The sequence below is a fragment of the Cricetulus griseus genome, chromosome 9 (assembly GCF_003668045.3).
Source record: "Cricetulus griseus strain 17A/GY chromosome 9, alternate assembly CriGri-PICRH-1.0, whole genome shotgun sequence".
Lineage (NCBI taxonomy): Eukaryota > Metazoa > Chordata > Mammalia > Rodentia > Cricetidae > Cricetulus > Cricetulus griseus.
In genome coordinates, this window is record NC_048602.1 from 6,809,268 (window position 1) to 6,827,864 (window position 18,597).

General features: G+C 55.2%; 2 protein-coding genes across 2 annotated transcripts in view; one reads left to right on the forward strand and one right to left on the reverse strand.

Moving 5' to 3' along the window:
• Ryr1 (ryanodine receptor 1) overlaps positions 1-14,866 on the forward strand; it is a 124,587-nt gene extending 109,721 nt beyond the window's left edge. The window contains 14 exon segments of the mRNA XM_035449535.1: positions 194-347; positions 1,039-1,125; positions 2,540-2,791; positions 4,313-4,443; positions 5,599-5,641; positions 7,211-7,341; positions 7,433-7,493; positions 7,858-8,004; positions 8,674-8,808; positions 12,316-12,472; positions 13,104-13,168; positions 13,259-13,359; positions 14,506-14,557; positions 14,684-14,866. Coding sequence (XP_035305426.1) covers positions 194-347; positions 1,039-1,125; positions 2,540-2,791; positions 4,313-4,443; positions 5,599-5,641; positions 7,211-7,341; positions 7,433-7,493; positions 7,858-8,004; positions 8,674-8,808; positions 12,316-12,472; positions 13,104-13,168; positions 13,259-13,359; positions 14,506-14,557; positions 14,684-14,779 — 1,612 coding nt within the window. The 3' untranslated portion in view covers positions 14,780-14,866.
• A 96-nt stretch (positions 14,867-14,962) lies between these two features.
• Map4k1 (mitogen-activated protein kinase kinase kinase kinase 1) overlaps positions 14,963-18,597 on the reverse strand; it is a 28,420-nt gene continuing 24,785 nt past the window's right edge. The window contains exons 28-32 of the mRNA XM_027430532.2: positions 16,687-16,749; positions 16,521-16,610; positions 16,365-16,435; positions 15,780-15,835; positions 14,963-15,132 (exon numbers count right to left, since the gene is read on the reverse strand). Coding sequence (XP_027286333.1) covers positions 15,063-15,132; positions 15,780-15,835; positions 16,365-16,435; positions 16,521-16,610; positions 16,687-16,749 — 350 coding nt within the window. The 3' untranslated portion in view covers positions 14,963-15,062. The remainder of the gene's footprint in view (positions 15,133-15,779; positions 15,836-16,364; positions 16,436-16,520; positions 16,611-16,686; positions 16,750-18,597) is intronic.

Genomic DNA, 18,597 nt, shown 5'->3' on the forward strand with positions numbered 1-18,597 from the left:
TTGCTTTGCTTTGTACTGCTTTCCTTTCCGGGCCTGGGGATAGAACCAGGGCCTTGGCACATGCTAGCAAGTGCTCTACCACTGAGCCCCGCCCCCACCCACACTATGAGGGCAGGGCCTATGTTGTCTGGGTCCCCAGCACCATCCAGACCTGGCCTGGCATGCCCACCGAGTCCCCTTCTGTGTCCCGCAGTACTGAGAACGGAGAAAAGGAAGAAGTCCCAGAGCCTCCTCCGGAACCCCCCAAGAAGACACCCCCTCCACCCCCTCCAAAGAAGGAGGAAGCTGGAGGTGCAGGCCTGGAAGAATTCTGGGGGGAACTGGAAGTACAGAGGGTGAAATTCTTGGTGAGGACCCAGCAGGGCTACACTAAAGCTTTCTCTTCTTGGGAGGACCCCCACCTCCCCGCCCCAAGCTCATCTCAGAGAGGAACCCACTCAAGACAGGGCAGAGCTGTCCCGAGGCCCGGCTGGGAGGTCTGGACCCTCAAAGGTCCCTGCAGGTCCTGACTTGAGTTGGGGGTGAGGCAGACAGGCTCTGGGAGGAATTGGGATAAGAGAAATGGGGGAGAAAAAGGTGGCCGATGAAGAAGCCATCTTCTACCTCCAGTAATGCAGACGATGAAGCAGTGAGGCAGGGGACTGGGGGTATGGGCTCTACTCTGCCTGAATTCAAATCCCAGGTGTAGGGTTGGAATGCGGCAGAGAGCCTGCCTAACAGGGGAGTTCCAAGTTGCACCTCTGGGATCCCTTCTCCCAAATAATAGGTTCGCAGGTCCTTGGCTATAGGAACTTGAGAAAGACAGCACCTCCCTGAGCCTCAGTTTCTTCATCTGTAAAGTGACTCTCAGTGACAACGGCACTGAGAGCCAAACAAGGCTTGCATATAAAGCTCTCAGCCAAACTCTTGGTACCCAGCAAGCCCTCCGTGAGAAGGTGGTTGTGGGAGCAGCAATCTGAGTCCTTGGGCTCTGGGTTAGCAGTAAGATGTGGTCAGGGATGAGGCCACACTGTGGACTCTCTTCCTCTCTCTTTCTAGAACTACTTGTCAAGGAACTTTTACACACTGCGGTTCCTGGCCCTCTTCCTGGCATTTGCCATCAACTTCATCTTGCTGTTTTATAAGGTGTCTATCCTGTGGCCCCAGGCTCGGGTGGGGGGTGGGTGGGTGGGTGGGGGATCAGATCTTCACCCAGCTGCGAAGTAGAAGGCTCAACACACCACAGGGGCCCCTGAGGGATGGGTTGAGATTCCAGACTGAGCCTTCCGACTAGACAGCTGGGTCTGGGCACCCTGTGGGGCTGAGGGGAGGTGGCTGGGCCCATATGAGTCTATGTGCACTCAGAATCAGGACAAGACACAGAGGCACCTGCCAGGCAGTACCCGGTGTGAGAGTCCCCTCTGCAGCAACCACAGGCCCAGCGAGGCTGCTTTGCTTTCAGGCCTGCTAAGGAGAAGTGTGTGCGGAGGACAAAGTGGGCAGCTCACAGAACAGAGAGGGAGGGCTAGGAACCAGGTCTCCTGAAGCTAGAGGGTGCTTCATGTTCCTGCCAGGGAGCTAGATAACAACACATAGGGTGTGCTAGAGACAGGTGATGCTGCTTAACTTCTCCGTGCCTCGGTCTCCTCATCCTCAAAATGGGGTAGAAACCACCTTTATACCTGAGACTCGTGGAACTTGAAAGAGGGAACCGGGCTCCATCTTGGCGATGTATGCCTTGAATCCCAGCACCTGCGAGGCAGAGGCAGACAGGTCTCCGTGAGTTCGAGACCAGCCTGGTCTGCATAGTGAGACTACATCTCAAAAAGTGTCTCAATACAGGAGGATCAAGAGTTTGAGGCCATTCTTGGCTATACAGAGAGTCTGTGAGGGCCGTATGGGCTACATGAGACCTAGACTCAAACAAACAGACAAACAAAGAAATGTAAAGCACACCAGTCTCTGAATCTGGAAAGTTCTGCATAAATCTTAGTACTTGGGAGGCTGATACAGATGGTCATTAGTTTGAGGCCAGCCTGGGCTATACCGCAAATCCCAGGCAAGCCTATGCTATCAAGGTATTATGTCAAAAAAAGAAAGTGTTGATGGAAGCGGTGGTGCACACCTTTAACCCCAGCACTCAAGAAAGCAGAGGAGAGCTAGGTACTGGTGGCGCACGCCTTTGATCCCAGCACTCGGGAAGCAGAGGCGTTGGATCTCTGTGAGTTCCAGGCCAGCCTGGTCTACAAAGCTACACAGAGAAAACCTGTCTCGAAATATATATATATATATATGGAAAGGAAGGAAGGAAGGAAGGAAAGAAAGAAAGAAAGAGAAGCAGAGGCAGGTGGATCGCTCTGAGTTTGAGCCTAGCCTGGTCTACATAGTGAGTTCCAGGCTAGCCAGGGCTCCCCAGTGAGACCCTGTCTCCGAAGACAGAATCGAGGCGAGGAGACAGAAGAAAGCGTTGTGTCGGTGTTGGTTACTGATGGTGAGTTTGGGCATCACAGGCAGGGTGCCACCAGGGTCCCCTCTGATTTACCTTTGAACCCCGCTTCAGGTCTCAGACTCTCCACCAGGGGAGGACGACATAGAAGGCTCTGGAGCTGGGGACATGTCAGGGGCAGGGTCTGGCGGTGGCTCTGGCTGGGGCTCCGGGGCCGGCGAGGAGATGGAAGGCGATGAAGATGAAAACATGGTGTACTACTTCCTGGAGGAAAGCACAGGTTACATGGAACCCGCCCTGTGGTGCTTGAGCCTGCTGCATACTCTGGTGGCCTTTCTCTGCATCATCGGCTACAACTGCCTCAAGGTGAGACGCCACCTGTGGCTGTGGTCCTCGGGCGGGGACTATGGAAGATGCTAGAGTGATTGCCGAGAGGGGACCAAGGACAGCGGTTGGGACCGGAGGCTTTAGGATGGGTAAAGATAGCCAACCAATAGAGGACTGAGGTCTTCAGCCAGGGTGCTTTGGCAAATAGGAGCTGCTAATGCAGACCTGGACTGGCATGCTAAGCCCCGGCTTATCTGGGCTACATGCATATGTAGCTGTGTTCCTTTCCCCGTCGAGGGGGGCAAATTTACCATGGGGGATGGTATTTCCTGCCTGTTGGTCATTTGAATTAGCATCTCTGCAAAGTGGGAGCTGGAGAGATGGCTCAAGAGTAAAGAGCACGCACTGCTCTTGCAGAGGCCCAGTGTTTGCATCCCAGCACCCACGGAGAGTGGCTCACACATGGCTGTGACTCCAGCTTCAGTGTTGTGAGCACACTGGGGACCTGGTGTGCTCTTCTGACCTCCGTGGTCACCTCCATACACTTACTATCACGCACTCGCACAGACACATAGATCTCTGTGAAGTCAGGCCCAATCTAGCGCATGCTTAGAATACCAAGGGGACAGGATGATAGCAAGTTCTGGGCCAGCCTGGGCTATAGAGGGAGATCCTGTCTCCAAAATAAGTGGGGTTTGGGCATACAAGCCTTCACCCCCTAGCCAGATAACTGTTGACAATTAATGATGGCTAGGGGACGGGAGAGACCATTTTCTTCAGGAGTGTGGTCTTGGGGTAGGTTGCCCATGCTCCATTGGAGGGGCCCACACCCGTGTGTAGATGGAAAACACTACTTGGACTCGTGGGTTATATTTTAAAAAATAAAACAAAGAAGATAAGGCCTGGCATAGTGGCACACACCTTTAGTCCCAGCATCACTCAAGAGGCAGAGCCAGGCAGATCTCTGTAAGTTCAAGACCAGACCGGTTTAAATGAAAGGAGAGACAGACAGACAGACAGACAGAGATACATAGATCTGTCTATCACCTGTGGTGTCTCTGGGGTCTCAGATGTGACTGGAGAGTGGATTCTCATATGACATATGACCAAGGCTTGCCACGCCCCCCAAGGCATGTCTCAAGCCATGTCTCATAGGTTTCACGTGTCTGGAAGTTTGTGTAAATCTTGGAAAGTTTGCTGAATGAACAGAGCTCTTTGGCTCAGTTCTTGTGAGCGCCGTGTCTGCTGCTGGGCCCTCCTTCAATGCCACCTGCCCGTCTTACTCACCTTACAGCCTGAGTTAACACCTCTCCTCCGCAGCCCCAGCCTTCAGCAGACAACTGGGGCTCCCCCAGCTTGCGCTTCCCCCAATAATGTCACCCACCCTCTGCCTGCACCTCCCCGCCCACCCCTAGCCTCCATCTTTCTACCCCGAAAACTCTAAGAAAGCTCCCTTGGTGTCACTCACAGGCTCTAGGCGGACCCCGTGGCTTTCTGCAGAGACCATGTCTCCTTTTGTACCTAATGCCAGCCGTCCCCTCTGCCTCCCTCCATGCCTAGGTGCCCCTGGTGATCTTTAAGCGTGAGAAGGAGCTGGCCCGGAAGCTGGAGTTTGATGGCCTCTACATTACGGAACAGCCTGAGGATGACGACGTGAAGGGACAGTGGGACCGACTGGTGCTCAACACACCGTGAGTGCCCAGCCCAGCCTCGGGGTGGCAGAGGGAGCAGGGCTGCGTTTCCACTCCAGTCCAGGCCTGGACTTCCAAAGAGAAAGCCTGCACCCCCATGGCCCGGCTTGTTCTCCCTAAGCCCGATCATTCTCTCCATCCAACGGACACATTAAAGCCCCTGTGGATATGAGATGGGGGGTGACGGCTCAGCCTGAGGACCTGAGCTCAGATCCTCAAGCAGCGACATAAAAATCTGGGTGTGGCTACCCGGTGCTTAGAATCCCAGAGCTCGGAGGCAACGGTAGAAGGATGGATGGGGCTCACTGGCTAACTGGTCTAGCCAATTGGTGACCTTGGAATTCAGCGGGAGACCCTGTCTCAAAAAGCAGTGTGGAGAGGGCTGGAGAGATGGCTCAGCAGTTAGGAGCGCTGACTCCTCTTTCAGAGGACCTGGGTTTGATCCTCAGCAGGTACATGGGGGCCCACAACCATCCTGTAACTGCAGTTGCAAAAGACTTGACCCCTACTTTTGGCCTCTAACACACATACAGGCAAAACAACCATACACACATAATAGTAATAAATAATAATAATAATAATAATACATGTTAAATAGAGTCTAGACCAGGTGTAATTGCTCACACTGGTACCTCTGCACGTGGAAGCTCCAGGCAGGAGGATGTTTTGAGCCCAGGAGTTTAAATCGAGCTCTGCCTCGTTTCTCGGTCCTCTGGCCTGGCCAGTACTCCTGACCCTTCTCACTTGTCTTTATGTTCTGTTGCTGTGAAGACACCATGACCAAGACAACTCTTGTAAAAGAAAGCATTTAATTGGAGGCTTGCTTATAGTTTCAGAGGTTAAATCTGTTATCATCGTGGGGATCACGGTGGCATTCAGGCAGGCATGGTGCAGGAGAAGCAGCCGAGAGTTACATCCTGATCCCCAGGAAGCAGTGGGGGCTGAGGGGCTGAGATGGGGGCGTGGGATGGGCCTGGTGTGGGCTTTAGAAACCTCAAAGTGACCTACCTCCTCCAACAAGGCCACACTGCCTAATCCTTCCCCGACAGACAGCTCATAAACTGGGGACTAAGCGTGCAAATATATGAGCCTCTGGGGTCAATCTCATTCAATCCACCACACCACCCTAACCTCCCCATACTTCTCTCTTGATAGGTCTTTCCCCAGCAACTACTGGGACAAGTTTGTCAAGCGGAAGGTGAGAGGACAGCGTGGGAGCGGGAGGTCTCCTGGACTAAGTCCCTTGCTGCCAGCACACCAACCCCAAGCCTTCCCAAGTGCTTGTTTTGTATGAGCAAGGGGCTGTGCCACTCTGAGAAGTTTCCCCTAGGGAACATGGGCACAGTGATGAGCATAGTTCCTTCTCAAAAGAGAAGCTGTAAGTTAAGGGTACAGGGTGAGGACTCAGTCTGCAGGCATCTGAGAGGAGATGAGCAACAGTGTGGTAAGCACAGGGAAGAATTGTCTTTGGTAGCTCAGGTGGCAGGGTGCTTCCAAGCACGCACAAAGTCCTGGGTTCAGTCCCCAGCACTGTATAAAATTATGGTGGTGCATGCCTGTACTCAGGATGTGGAGGCAGGAGGATCATAAATTCGAAGTCGTCCTTATCTACACAGTGAGTTCATGGCTAAATTGTGCTATATGATATCCCATCTCCAAAAAAACCCAAGCCAGCAACTATATGGATGGATGGATGGATGGATGGATGGATGGATGGATGGATAGATGGTATATGAATCGATAGATGGGTTGGAGAGATGGCTTAGTAGTTAAAAACTTGTGATGCTCTTTTGGAGAACCCAGGTTCAGTTCCCAGCACCATATCTGCAGCTTATCACTTCCTGTAATTCCAGCTCTAGGAGATCTGATACCCCCTTCTGGATTTGATGGGCACCCACACATATATGGCGCACATACAGACAAACACACATAACAGCTAAATAAACAATAAATCTTGAAAGAAGAAAACCCAAATGAGACCTTGGCAATAAATATTTGGAAAAATCATAGAGGCTGCAGTAATGGCTCAGTGGTTATAGCCCTGGCTGCTCTTGCAGGGGACCGGGGTTCGGTTCTCAGCACCCACGTGGTGGCTCACAATTGCCTGTAACCCCAGCTTCAGTGGCTGAGATGCCCCTCCTACAGCTCCTATGGGCACTGCACACACATATGTGTAAAACTTAAAAAAAAATAGCATGGCACTTGGGAGGCAGAGGCAGGTGGGTCTCTGTGCATTTGAGGCCAGTCTAGTCTACAGAGTGAGTTTCAGGACAGCCAGGGCTGCATGTTGAGACCCTGTCTCAAAACAACAACACGTATATAAAAAACTAAATCATTGAGAAAGTGCAGGAGTGTGCACTAGCCAGGGAAGGTTGCTGTTTTATTAGAGAGGCCTGGAGTTCCTTAGGAAATGGAGTGAGCCAGGTGGAAATGTGTCTAGGTGAGGGAACAGCTCGTGCAGAGTGCCTGGAGTAGAAATGTGGGGATGATGAGATCGCTGGTGTGTGGTTGGGACGGTGGATGACAGGGCGTTCTACCACCCAGCAGCTGTAGGGGACAGGGGTCCCAGACAATACAGTTTCCCCATTAGTTTGGTTACCGCTACTGCTGGATCCTCCCGGTGACCTGCAGAAACCACATCCTTCTTCCCGGAAAAATGTTCCCCCTATTTCTCATGCAAAGTTGAGTGTCCCTGGAACCCCTACACAGGCAATGTCCCCTTCTCCAGCTCCAGCCTGTCTTCACAGCCTGACACTTTCTCCTGCAGGTTCTGGACAAACACGGGGACATCTTCGGGCGGGAACGGATTGCGGAGCTGCTGGGTATGGATCTAGCCTCTCTGGAGATCACAGCCCACAATGAGCGCAAACCCGACCCTCCACCTGGGCTGCTGACATGGTGAGAGGGACCCTCAACCAGGGGCGGGCCAGGGGACAGGGCTCTTGTCTGACGCCCAGGCATCTGACCGGGCCCCTCCCTGTTCCTTCAGGATCATGTCCATCGATGTCAAGTACCAGATCTGGAAGTTTGGAGTCATTTTCACAGACAACGTGAGGGGGGCTACGAGTGGAGGGGGGGTTGCAGCAGGAGAGAAATATGTCCGGATGAGGGGACAGCCCACGCAAAGCCCCTAGGATAGCAATGTTCCGGTTGTTTGAAGGGCTTTGGGAGGGTTCCAGGTCTCCCTGACTCCAGAGATTCCTAAGCCCTTGTGTACCCTTGGTCCTAGGGTGCCTTGTCACTCTGAGGTCCCCGTCCCCGGAATATCCACTGTGGAGGGTCCTTGTGTAGTGTCCCCACCGCTCTGTGGCTCCCTCGCGCTCTGGAGCAGACACTCCCCTGGGCAGAGACGGCCTCTGTCCATGCTCTGAGTGGTCCTTCCATGTTTCCTGACCCCGTCCCTTTTATGCTCAGTCTTTCCTGTATCTGGGCTGGTACATGGTGATGTCCCTCCTGGGACACTACAATAACTTCTTCTTCGCTGCCCACCTTCTGGACATCGCCATGGGGGTCAAGACGCTGCGCACCATCCTCTCGTCTGTGACCCACAACGGAAAGCAGGTGTGGAGAGGACCTGGCGGGGACCTGGGAGTGGGAAATCTGGGAGTGGCAGAAGGGGAGGGGCGGCGGCCAAGAGCTACGGGGGAAGATAGGGTGCCTGGGAGGGGCAGGAGAGGGCGTGGTCATCTTCGAGGGGCGGGGCAAGGGAGACATTATTGGGGGCAGGGCAAAGGGCCTGGCAATCTGGGCAGGAGGTTAGGGCATTCTTTGGTTTGTTTGTATGCTTTTTTTTTTTTTTTTTTTTTTTTTTTTGGTTTTTCGAGACAGGGTTTCTCTGTGGCTTTGGAACTGTCCAGTTTGGAACAGTTCCAGGCTGTCCTGGAACTAGCTCTTGTAGACCAGGCTGGTCTCGAACTCACAGACATCCACCTGCCTCTGCCTCCCAAGTGCTGGGATTAAAGGCATGCGCCACCAACGCCCGGCTGTTTGTATGCTTTCTTGGGAGGTCATTTGAGATGGATTTCTCTCTAACTCACAGAGATGCACCTGCCCCTGCCTCCCGAGTGCTGCTGGGGTTAAAGGCGTGCGCCTGGCCTAGGATAGGGCATTCTGGGAGAGGGGGAGCCAAGCGGCTGGGGCATAGACGTGTCCCCAGAATCCAAAGGGGCGGAGAGTTGAGGTTCCTGTGTAGAAGGAGCGACAAGGTGACCCATGCCTGCCTGTCCCCAGCTGGTGATGACCGTAGGGCTCCTGGCTGTAGTGGTCTACCTGTACACGGTGGTGGCCTTTAACTTCTTCCGCAAATTCTACAACAAGAGCGAAGACGAGGACGAGCCTGACATGAAATGTGACGACATGATGACGGTGAGTGAGCCCCTTGGCCACGCTCGCCTGTAAAGGTACTAAGTAGACGTCTTGGGTAGGGTCACTATGGCCGGGATGAAACACCGTGACCAAAAGCATCCTGGGGAGGAAAGGGTTTATTCCACCCACGGTTCCATAGAACAGTTAGTTCATCATCAGGAGCAGTCAGGACCGGACCCTGGAGGCAGGAGCTGATGCAGCGGCCATGGAGAGGCCATAAGAGAGCCTGCTTTCTTACAGAACCAAGAGCATCTGCACAGAGGTGGCGCCCCCCCCCCACAGTGGTCTGGGCCCTCCCCCACCAATCACTAATTAAGAAAATGCCTACAGCCAGGTCTTACGGGAGCATTTTCTCAAATGAGTTTTCCTCCTTTCAGATGTCTCTAGCTTGTGTCAAGTTGACGTAAGACTAGCCAGAACCTGAAGCTTCCATGGACTATCTGGGCGGGGTTAAGTAACACCGTCTGTGTGGTGGGTGTGTGGGGAGAGCTAGACAGCTGGAGCAGCTAAGATGCTGTGAGTAGGACCAGCCGCAAGCATAATTTCAGCTGTCAAAACTGTAAACTGGGCTGGGCGGTGGTGGCGCACAACTTTAATCCCAGCACTCCAGGGGCCAGAGGCAGGCGGGTCTTTGTGAGTTCCAGGCCAGCCTGGTCTACAGAGCGAGTTCCAGCAGGATAGGTTCCAAAGCTACACAGAGAAACCCTGACTCAAAAAAACACTAAAAAACAACCCAAACACCTATAAACCATGACTTGCCTTGAATCCCAGCACTCAAGAGGCAGAGGCAAGGGAATCTGTGAGTTCAAGGCCAGCGTGGTCTACATAAGAGAGTTCCTTGACAACCAGAGCTACACAGTGAAACCTTGTCTCAAAGCACCAAAAGGCCTTCGGATTGTTGGTCATGAGGCTATATATAGCTGGGTAGTGAAACTGTGTGGCCCAGCAGGCCTGGGCCCATCCTTAGCGCCAGTGAAGTATCACTGTTGGGAAGGTGGCAGTGTGCTCTCTGTACCCCTTGAGTGTGGTGACCTAGAGTGAGCAACACACCTACTGCCTCTGGCTGGGCCACCTGTGATGTCTCAGAGGGATCTGTAGGCCTGAGAGGGACTTCCTCGCCTCAGGAGCCTTGGAAGTCTTAGCCTAGAGGTCAGAGGTGTGAGTCAGTGGAAGAACACACGTAAGTGTGCACAAGGCCCTTGGTTCAACAAACATGTGTTGGTGCAATCCCAGTACTCTGGAGACTGGGGCACAAGTTCAAAGCCAGGCTGAGCTACATAGATAGGGAGACTACTCCAAAGGTTTTCCTTTTTTTGTTGTTGTTTTGTTTTTTGTTTTTCAAGATAGGGTTTCTCTGTGTAGCCCTGGCTGTCCTGGAACTTGCTCTGTAGACCAAGTTGGCCTCGAACTCACAGAGATCCTCTTGACTTTGCCTCCCTAGTGCTTGGATTAAAGGTGTGCATCACCACCTCCTGGCTAAAGGTTTCTTTTCTCCCATCATTCAGTCATAAGAGCATATTCCTCTTTTTCCAACGATGACAATCATAACTCACATTGACTTTGATGTGCTAGAGGCAAGACCACAATTGAGAGAATCATTCCTGGGGTTTGTGCCAGAAGATGGCTTCATGGGCCCTTGCTCACGGGTCCCAGTCACTGTTCTGAGCTGTCACTGGCCTGAGCTCTTAGACAACACAACTGGGTTCTCTCCCCTCCTAGGAATACAGAAAAAGGGAGTGTGAAGTCTGCCCCATGTGCCAGATGGACCAAGCCCCTCCCCCTCCTCTACTTAGAACCTTCTGGTGACCCACACACCCAGCGAAGCAGGCTTTGAATCATGTCACCATGGCTTACAAAAACAAGGAAGAGCTGGCTCTACCTGAGCCTAACCACAATCCTTTTTGCTTTCGATTTTTGGCTTCCTGGTTCTTTTTCAGTTCCTTTAGGACTGTGTTTCCTTCCATTTCTGGTCCTCTGCATTGACATCTCTCTGCCCTGACCAGACAGCTTCTACCCCTCACCTGACATCTTACCTTCCAGATTAAATGCTGCCTCCTACAGGGAGGGATTCCTCTCTCAGACCATTGCTGGGGCCAGAGCCTGTAGAACTGGTCAGTCCCTGCCACCAACTTTATTTCAGTTCCTCGTGGAAGCAAAAACAATCTTTCTTTCTTTCTTTCTTTCTTTCTTTCTTTCTTTCTTTCTTTTTTTTGAGACACGGTTTCTCTGTATTGTTTTGGATCCTGTCCTGGAACTTGCTCTATATATAGACCAGGCTGGTCTCGAACTCACAGAGATCCACCTGCCTCTGCCTCCTGTGCACCACCGATGCCCGGCTTCTCCTCCTCCTCCTCCTCCTTTTACATGTATGTCGTTTTGCCTGCATGTATGTCTTAGTTACAGATCCTTGTGACCCTCCATGTTGGGTGCTGGGAATTGAACCTGGTTCCTTTGGAAGAGCAGCCAGTGCTCTTAACCATGGACGCAATTCTCTAGCCTCCTACTCCAAAAGAAATATAAAAACTTAGGTGTGGTTGGGGAGTGGTGGCGCACCCCTTTAATCCCAGCACTCCAGAGGCAGCAGCAGGCGGATCTCTGTGAGTTTGAGGTCAACCTGGTCTACAGAGCGAGTGCCAGGACAGCCAGGACTACACACAGAAAAACGCCATCTTGGAAATAAAAACAAAACCAAACAAAAAATACTTTGTTGTGTGTGTGTGTGTGATAAGGTTGGAGCCCAGGCCTTGTTACACACCCAGCCCACAAAATTTATCCTTTCCTCCCAGATGGTGTGTTTTTTGACCACCCGCACACCCTACCATCACCCGTTCTCACGGCACCTCCTTCAGCTTCCAGCTGGGAGACTCGCCGCCCTCCTGAACCAAGCCAGTCTGGTTGCCGCTCTGAGGCCGTCTGAGCTTGTGAGGGCATAGTGTGCCTCTGCCGGCCCCTCTGCCTCTGTCACTGCATCCTTTTTCCAATCCCCAGTGTAGCCAAGGGTGACCTCGAACTTCAGGTCCTCCTGCCACCACCTGAGGTGACAGCCATGTGCCACCATCTCTGGGCTATGTGGGGCTGGAGAATCGACTCCCGGGCCTCATGCATGCCAGGCAAGCACAAGATGTACCAACCGGGGCAGATCCCCAGCTCTGACCCCCTGGTATTTGTCACATATCTGCCCGCTGTGACCAGATACCCGACAAAGGCAACTTAGGGAAGAAAGGGATGAGTTTGGCTCCTGATTTGAGAGCACAGTCAGCCCATCAGGATGTCCGGAGCCTGAGGTGGCTGGTCACTCTTGAGTCTCCAGTGAGGAAGCAAGGGAGGCAATGCTTTCTCCTTTGGGACCCCAGCCCACACTGGGTCCACATTCAGGGTGGATCTCCCCACCTCAGTTAACCCAATCTAGAACCTTCCTCATGGGCGTGCCCAGAAGTTGGCCTCCTAGGTGAGTCCAGATCCTGTCACGTTGATGCGTGACGGTGGCTGTTGTCCCCTCCTCCCCAGTGTTACCTGTTCCACATGTATGTGGGTGTTCGGGCTGGTGGAGGCATCGGGGACGAGATTGAGGACCCAGCGGGTGACGAATATGAACTCTACCGGGTTGTCTTTGACATCACCTTCTTCTTCTTCGTCATCGTCATCCTGCTGGCCATCATCCAGGGTGAGTGCTGGCTGGGTGTGTGCGTGTGAGGTGTGCCCAGTATCTGGGGACTGGCTGCCTCCCTGCCTTAGCCTCTTCCTGCTATGAGACCTCAGATGGGTGGTGTCTTGAGCCTCAGTTTCCCCATCTGAAAAACGGAGGTGTTAAAACCACTGTGCATTGCGGGCGTTGGTGGCGCAGGCCTTTAATCCCAGCACTCGGGAGGCACAGGCAGGTGGATCTCTGTGAGTTCGAGGCCAGCCTGGTCTCCAGAGCGAGTGCCAGGATAGGCTCCAAAGCTACACAGAGAAACCCTGTCTCAAAAAACCAAAAAAACCAAACAGACAGAAAACATTGTGCACAGTGGTACATGGCCATAATCCCAGCACTCGGGAAGCAGAGGCTGGAAGCCTGCATAAACTTGAGGACAACCTGGTCCGCACTCTGGGCCAGTCAAGGCTCCGGTGTTTAAGATCACCGTGAAGATGGAGCCATGCATTGCTTTGAAGTGTCCTCCCATAGGAAGTACCCAATAGCCACCTGGTTCTATTCTGCTTGGGAAGGGTGGTGAGATTAGGGAACCCATGCAGGAAAGGCAAGGCCCAGAGGTGCTGGGTGTACATGGGTCCTGACCTGTGTCCTGCCACCCCAGGTCTGATTATTGATGCTTTTGGGGAACTCCGAGACCAACAGGAGCAAGTGAAGGAAGACATGGAGGTACGTCATGTCCCAGGATGCATCTGAGGGGTTATGGGACACCAGGGATGTCACGTACGCCTTGACTCTGACATCTTTCACTCTCCTCAGACCAAGTGCTTCATCTGCGGGATAGGCAGTGACTACTTTGATACGACCCCACATGGCTTTGAGACCCACACTCTGGAAGAGCACAACCTGGCCAATTACATGTGAGGATAGAAGTAGTGGGTGCTCAGGGGGGTGGGAGTGAGGGCAGGGAGAGAGCCTGGGCCGGTTATGGAAAGGAGTGTGGGCATCCATGGTTCTTAGCCAATCAGCAGGTAAGTATCACTGTGGCTCAGTGATAAAGCAAAATCCCCCAGTGAGGGGCTGGGGGTGTGGTTCAGTGGTAGAGCCCCTGCCTAGAATCCCCCAGTGAGGGGCTGGGGGCATGTCTCAGTGATAGAGCCCCTGCCTAGAATCCCCACAGTGAGGGGCTGGGGGCGTGGCTCAGTGATAGAGCCCCTGTCTAGAATCCCCCAGTGAGGGGCTGGGGGCGTGACTCAATAGTAGAGCAGCTGCCTAGAATATTCCAGGGAGGGGCTGGGGGGGTGGCTCAGTGGTAGAGCCCCTGCCTAGAATCCCCCAGTGAGGGGCTGGGGGCGTGGCTCAATGGTAGAGCCCCTGCCTAGAATCTCCCAGTGAGGGGCTGGGGGCATGTCTCAGTGATAGAGCCCCTGCCTAGAATCCCCTAGTGAGGGCCTGGGGGTGTGGCTCAGTGGTAGAGCCCCTGCCTAGAATCACCTAGTGAGGGCCTGGGGATGTGGCTCAGTGGTAGAGCCCCTCCTAGAATCCCCCAGTGAGGGGCTGGGGGTGTGGCTCAGTGATAGAGCCCCTGCCTAGAATCCCCCAGTGAGGGGCTGGGGGTGTGGCTCAATGGTAGAGCCCCTGACTAGAATCCCCCAGTGAGGGGCAGGGGGCGTGGCTCAGTGATAGAGCCCCTGCCTAGAATCCCCCAGTGAGGGGCTGAGGGTGTGCTCAGTGGTAGAGCCCCTGCCTAGAATTCCCCAGTGAGGGGCTGGGGGCGTGGCTCAGTGGTAGAGCCCCTGCCTAGAATCCCCCAGTGAGGGGCTGGGGGCGTGGCTCAGTGGTAGAGCCCCTGCCTAGAATCCCCCCAGTGAGGGGCTGGGGCGTGGCTCAGTGATAGAGCCCCTGCCCAGAATCCCCCCAGGGAGGGGCTGGGGGCGTGGCTCAGTGGTAGAGCCCCTGCCTAACATGCACTGGGCTCTGGGTTCCATCCTCAGCATTTGAAAACAAAAGGAACCCTCAATACACTTATGGTTCTTACCTTTCCCCTGTGGTCCCCGGTCCCTCAGGTTTTTCCTGATGTATTTGATAAACAAGGATGAGACAGAGCACACCGGTCAGGTAAGGGAGGCTAATGGGTGGGAACATGGCTGATGGGAAGCCATTCCAGCAGGCTGTACTCTAGTCACACCCTGAGTGTATCATACACTGGTCTCAGAGAGAGGACTCTTGTGTCCCCAACCCTAGGAGTCCTATGTCTGGAAGATGTACCAGGAAAGATGCTGGGATTTCTTCCCTGCTGGGGACTGTTTCCGCAAGCAGTATGAGGACCAGCTTAGCTGAGCTCTGCGGCTGGCCCTCCCCCCACCTCAAGTGCCTCACTCACTCCCACTGTAAGCTCCTGTCCAGGTAGCTGGGCACCAATAAAAAGTCTATGTTACACCCCAGCATCATTGTGTTGGATCATTTAAATCTGGGGGGACTGGGCATCCAAAAATCCCCCCTACCTAAGAAAAGCAAGATGACAACAGACTGAGGTCGTGTTTATTGGAAGATAAGGACATGTCGTGACCACTGGTGTCTGTTAGAGTCTGCAGGGGTCCACGTCTCATGCCCTCTCAGAGGCTCATTCCTGGATATAGAGGTTGCTAGGGGCGGTGGGGTCATCCGAGGGCCGTGTCTCCACCACAACAGGCCTGAAGAAGAGAGAGGCCGAGTCATTCATTCATTCGTTCATTCATTATTTCATTCTCAAAGTAGTTAATAGAAAGTGTGCCGTTCCGATTCTGGGCTGTGACGATGACTAAGCGGGCATGGTGGCACATGCCTAGGATCCCAACAATTGGGAGGTGGAGGCAGGAAGATCTGGGGTTCAAGGCTGTCCTCAGCCACAAAAGTAAGGAGTCTGAAGAGGGCTGGTGAATGGCTCAGCAGGCGAAGGTGCTTGCCACCAAACTTAATGACCTAGGTTCAGTCCCTGGGACCCGCATGGTAGAATGAGAGAATCGTTTCCCAAAGATGTCCTCTGACCTCCAGGTGCCCTGTGTGGCACCCCCTGCCCTCCCGGGTAATAAAAGCGAGAACTGGAGCACAAGCGGGGCCTCCCAGTGAGACACTGACTCCCAGCAGCAATAGTGAAGGAGCCTTGGGGTGTCCACGCTCCCAACGTGAATGGTAAGCTAAAGGAATTCAGAGACTCGGGGCTGCTACCCCAGGCGGTTGGCCAAGGATCCAAGAATCAGCGTGGAGCTGGAGCCTCAGGAGGGAACTTAGCAAACCAGTGTGGAAGGGTGCTCGAAGCCAAAGAGGAAACAGCCGCAGCCCCCCCATCCTCTGTCCATACCTGGGGGAGCCGAGCAGACGGAAGGTAAGTGTGGGGTCTCTCAGCTCCTGCAGCAGCTGTGGAGAAAGCAAGCATGCATGTGGCTGTAGGATTTCCTCTCTCCCTACAAACGTGGCTTCCTAAGGAGAAGTCTAACCCCAGAGCCACTCGCGAAGCTGTGTGACTTTGAGCACGTGACTTAACTGCTCTGTGTCCAAGAGACACACACATAGTGCCTTATCTCATAGGCAGCTGTAAAGAGTCAGGCAAAGTGGTGATGGTGGCGCACGCCTTTAATCCCAGCACTCGGGAGGCAGAGGCAGGAGGATCTCTGTGAGTTCGAGACCAGCCTGGTCTACAGAGCGAGTGCCCAGGATAGGCTCCAAAGCTACACAGAGAAACCCTGTCTCAAAAAAACAAAAACAAAAACAAAACAAACAAACAACAAAAAAAAGGAGCTTGTTCCCACCAAGGGTGGTAAGGCACTGCCCCAAAGCTTCCCAGCAGCAGTCCCTCTCCTGCGACCCAGGGCTTCTGTGAGCCCATTTAAAGGATGAGAAGACTGAGGCGAGGGCCAGGCAGTGGTGTGAACTGAAGGGGGCCTACCTGCTCCGAGCCTGGAGCCCACACTTGAACTCCGTGCTTCCAGAAGGCCTGGAGTTTGTCTCCAACCATAGCTGGCGAGAGAGCAGAGGTGCCCGTGACCCTCCCGGTCACAGAGTTCTCACCCTGGGCCCCGACCCCTCCCCTCCCGGCACATACCCACAGCCTCCACCGCTTCGGTCATGGGGATCTCAGGGTTTCGAAGCCCGGGAGCTGGGGCCCCCTCCGGGGTCACTAGCTTCAGAGAGCCTGGGCGGAAGTGGGGGAAGGTTTTGAACAGGAAGTCCTGGGTGGAAGACCAGGAAGGGAGGGAGGGAGGGCTTACCGTCCATCAACACCATCACCGTGTCTTCCTTAACTTGGGTCACCTGCACTGGTCCCTTGTGCCCTGTGCGAGAGGCAGGGGCTTGAGAACTAGCGGCCTGGCCCTCTGTTCAGCTGGCACCCCTCCCTGCCACACAGGCCAGCCACGCTGACCCTCCCCTCCCCTGCAGCCTGAACCCCATCCTCGCAGCCCTGCCTTAGTCTGCAACTTGTGCCCAAGGGCCTTCATCTGCAGCAGGCACACCTCTTTCTTCCTACAACCCGGCCTCCCTCCCCTGCAGCCCCTCCTCTCCCCTGCAGCCCCTCCTCTCCCCTGCAGGCCCTCCTCTCCCCTGCAGCCCCTCCTCTCCTGCAGCCCCTCCCTCCCCTGCAGCCCTCTCTCCTGCAGCCCCCTCCTCTCCCCTGCAACCCCTCCTCTCCTGCAGCCCTCCTCTCCCCTGCCAGGAAGCCCCTCCTCTCCTGCAGCCCCTCCTCCTCCCTGCAGCCCCTCCTCTCCTGCAAGCCCCTCCTCTCCCCTGCAACCCCTTCCTCTCCTGCAGCCCCTCCTCTTCCCTGCAACCCCTCCTCTCTGCAGCCCCTCCTCTCCCTGCAAGCCCCTCCTCTCCTGCAGCCCCTCCTCTCCCTGCAGCCCCTCCTCTCCCGCAGCCCCTCCTCTCCTTGAGCCCTCCTTCCCCTGCAGCCCCCCCTCCCCTGCAGGCCCCTCCTCTCCCTGCAGCCCCTCCCTCCCCCCACGAGCCCTCTCTCCCCTGCAGCCCTCCTCTCCTCAGCCCCTCCTCTCCCTGCAGCCCCTCCTCTCCCCTGCAGCCCCTCCTCTCCTGCGCCCCTCTCTCCTGCAGCCCCTCCTCTTCCTGGCAGCCCCTCCTTCCCCTGCAACCCCTCCTCTCCCCTGCAGCCCTCCTCTCCCCTGCAAACCCCTCCTCTCCTGCAGCCCCTCCTCTCCCCTGCAGCCCTCCTCTCCCTGCGCCCCTCCTCTCCCCTGCAACCCCTCTCTCTGCAGCCCCTCCCTTCTTCCCCTGCAGCCTCTCCTCTTCCTGCAACCCCTCCTCTCCCCTGCAGCCCCTCCTCTCCTGCAGCCCCTCCTCTCCTGCAACCCCTCTCTCCCTGCAGCCCCTCTCTCCTTTGCAGCCTTATTCATCTCCCTGCACCCCTCCTCTTCCACGCACCCCTCCTCTCCCCTGCAGCCCCTCCCTTCCCCCACACAGCCCCTCCTTCTTCCACACAGCCCCTTCCTCTCCCACGCGCCCCCCTCTCCCCTGCAACCCCTCCTCTCCCCTGCAGCCCCTCTCTCCCCTGCCAGCCCTTATTCATCTCCCTGCACCCCTCCTCTTCCACGCAGCCTCTCCTGCTCCCTGCAGCCCCTCCTCTCCCCTGCAAGCCCCGCTTTCTTTCCCCTGCAGCCCTTATCATCTCCCTGCACCCTCCTTCCCTGCAGCCCCTCCTCTCCCTGCAACCCCTCCCTCCCCTGAGCCCCTCCTCTCCCCTGCAGGCCCCTCCTCCCCTGCAGCCCTCCTCTCCCTGCCAGCCCCTCCCTCCCCTGCAAGCCCTCCTCTCCCCTGCAGCCCCTCCTCTCCCCTGCAGCCCTTATCATCTCCCTGCAGCCCCTCCTCTCCCCTGCAGCCCTTATCATCTCCCTGCAGCCCCGAGTCTCTGTGGCGCAGCCCACTCACCCGTGCTGGAGTCGTCCAGCCAGCAGGACAGGGCACCGAAGCGCACGGTGTGGAAGAGCACCGACCTCGCCGCGTGCCCGGGGCTCACGCCGATGCACACGGCCGGCAGCTCGGAGCCCGGCGCCATCAGCAGCTCGAACACTGGCAGCGGCGTGGGCAGCGGGAAGAGCACCTGCTGCGGGCCGCAAGGGGAAAAAAAAAAAAAAAAAAAAAAAAAAAAAAAAAAAAAAAAAAAACAGGGCGGC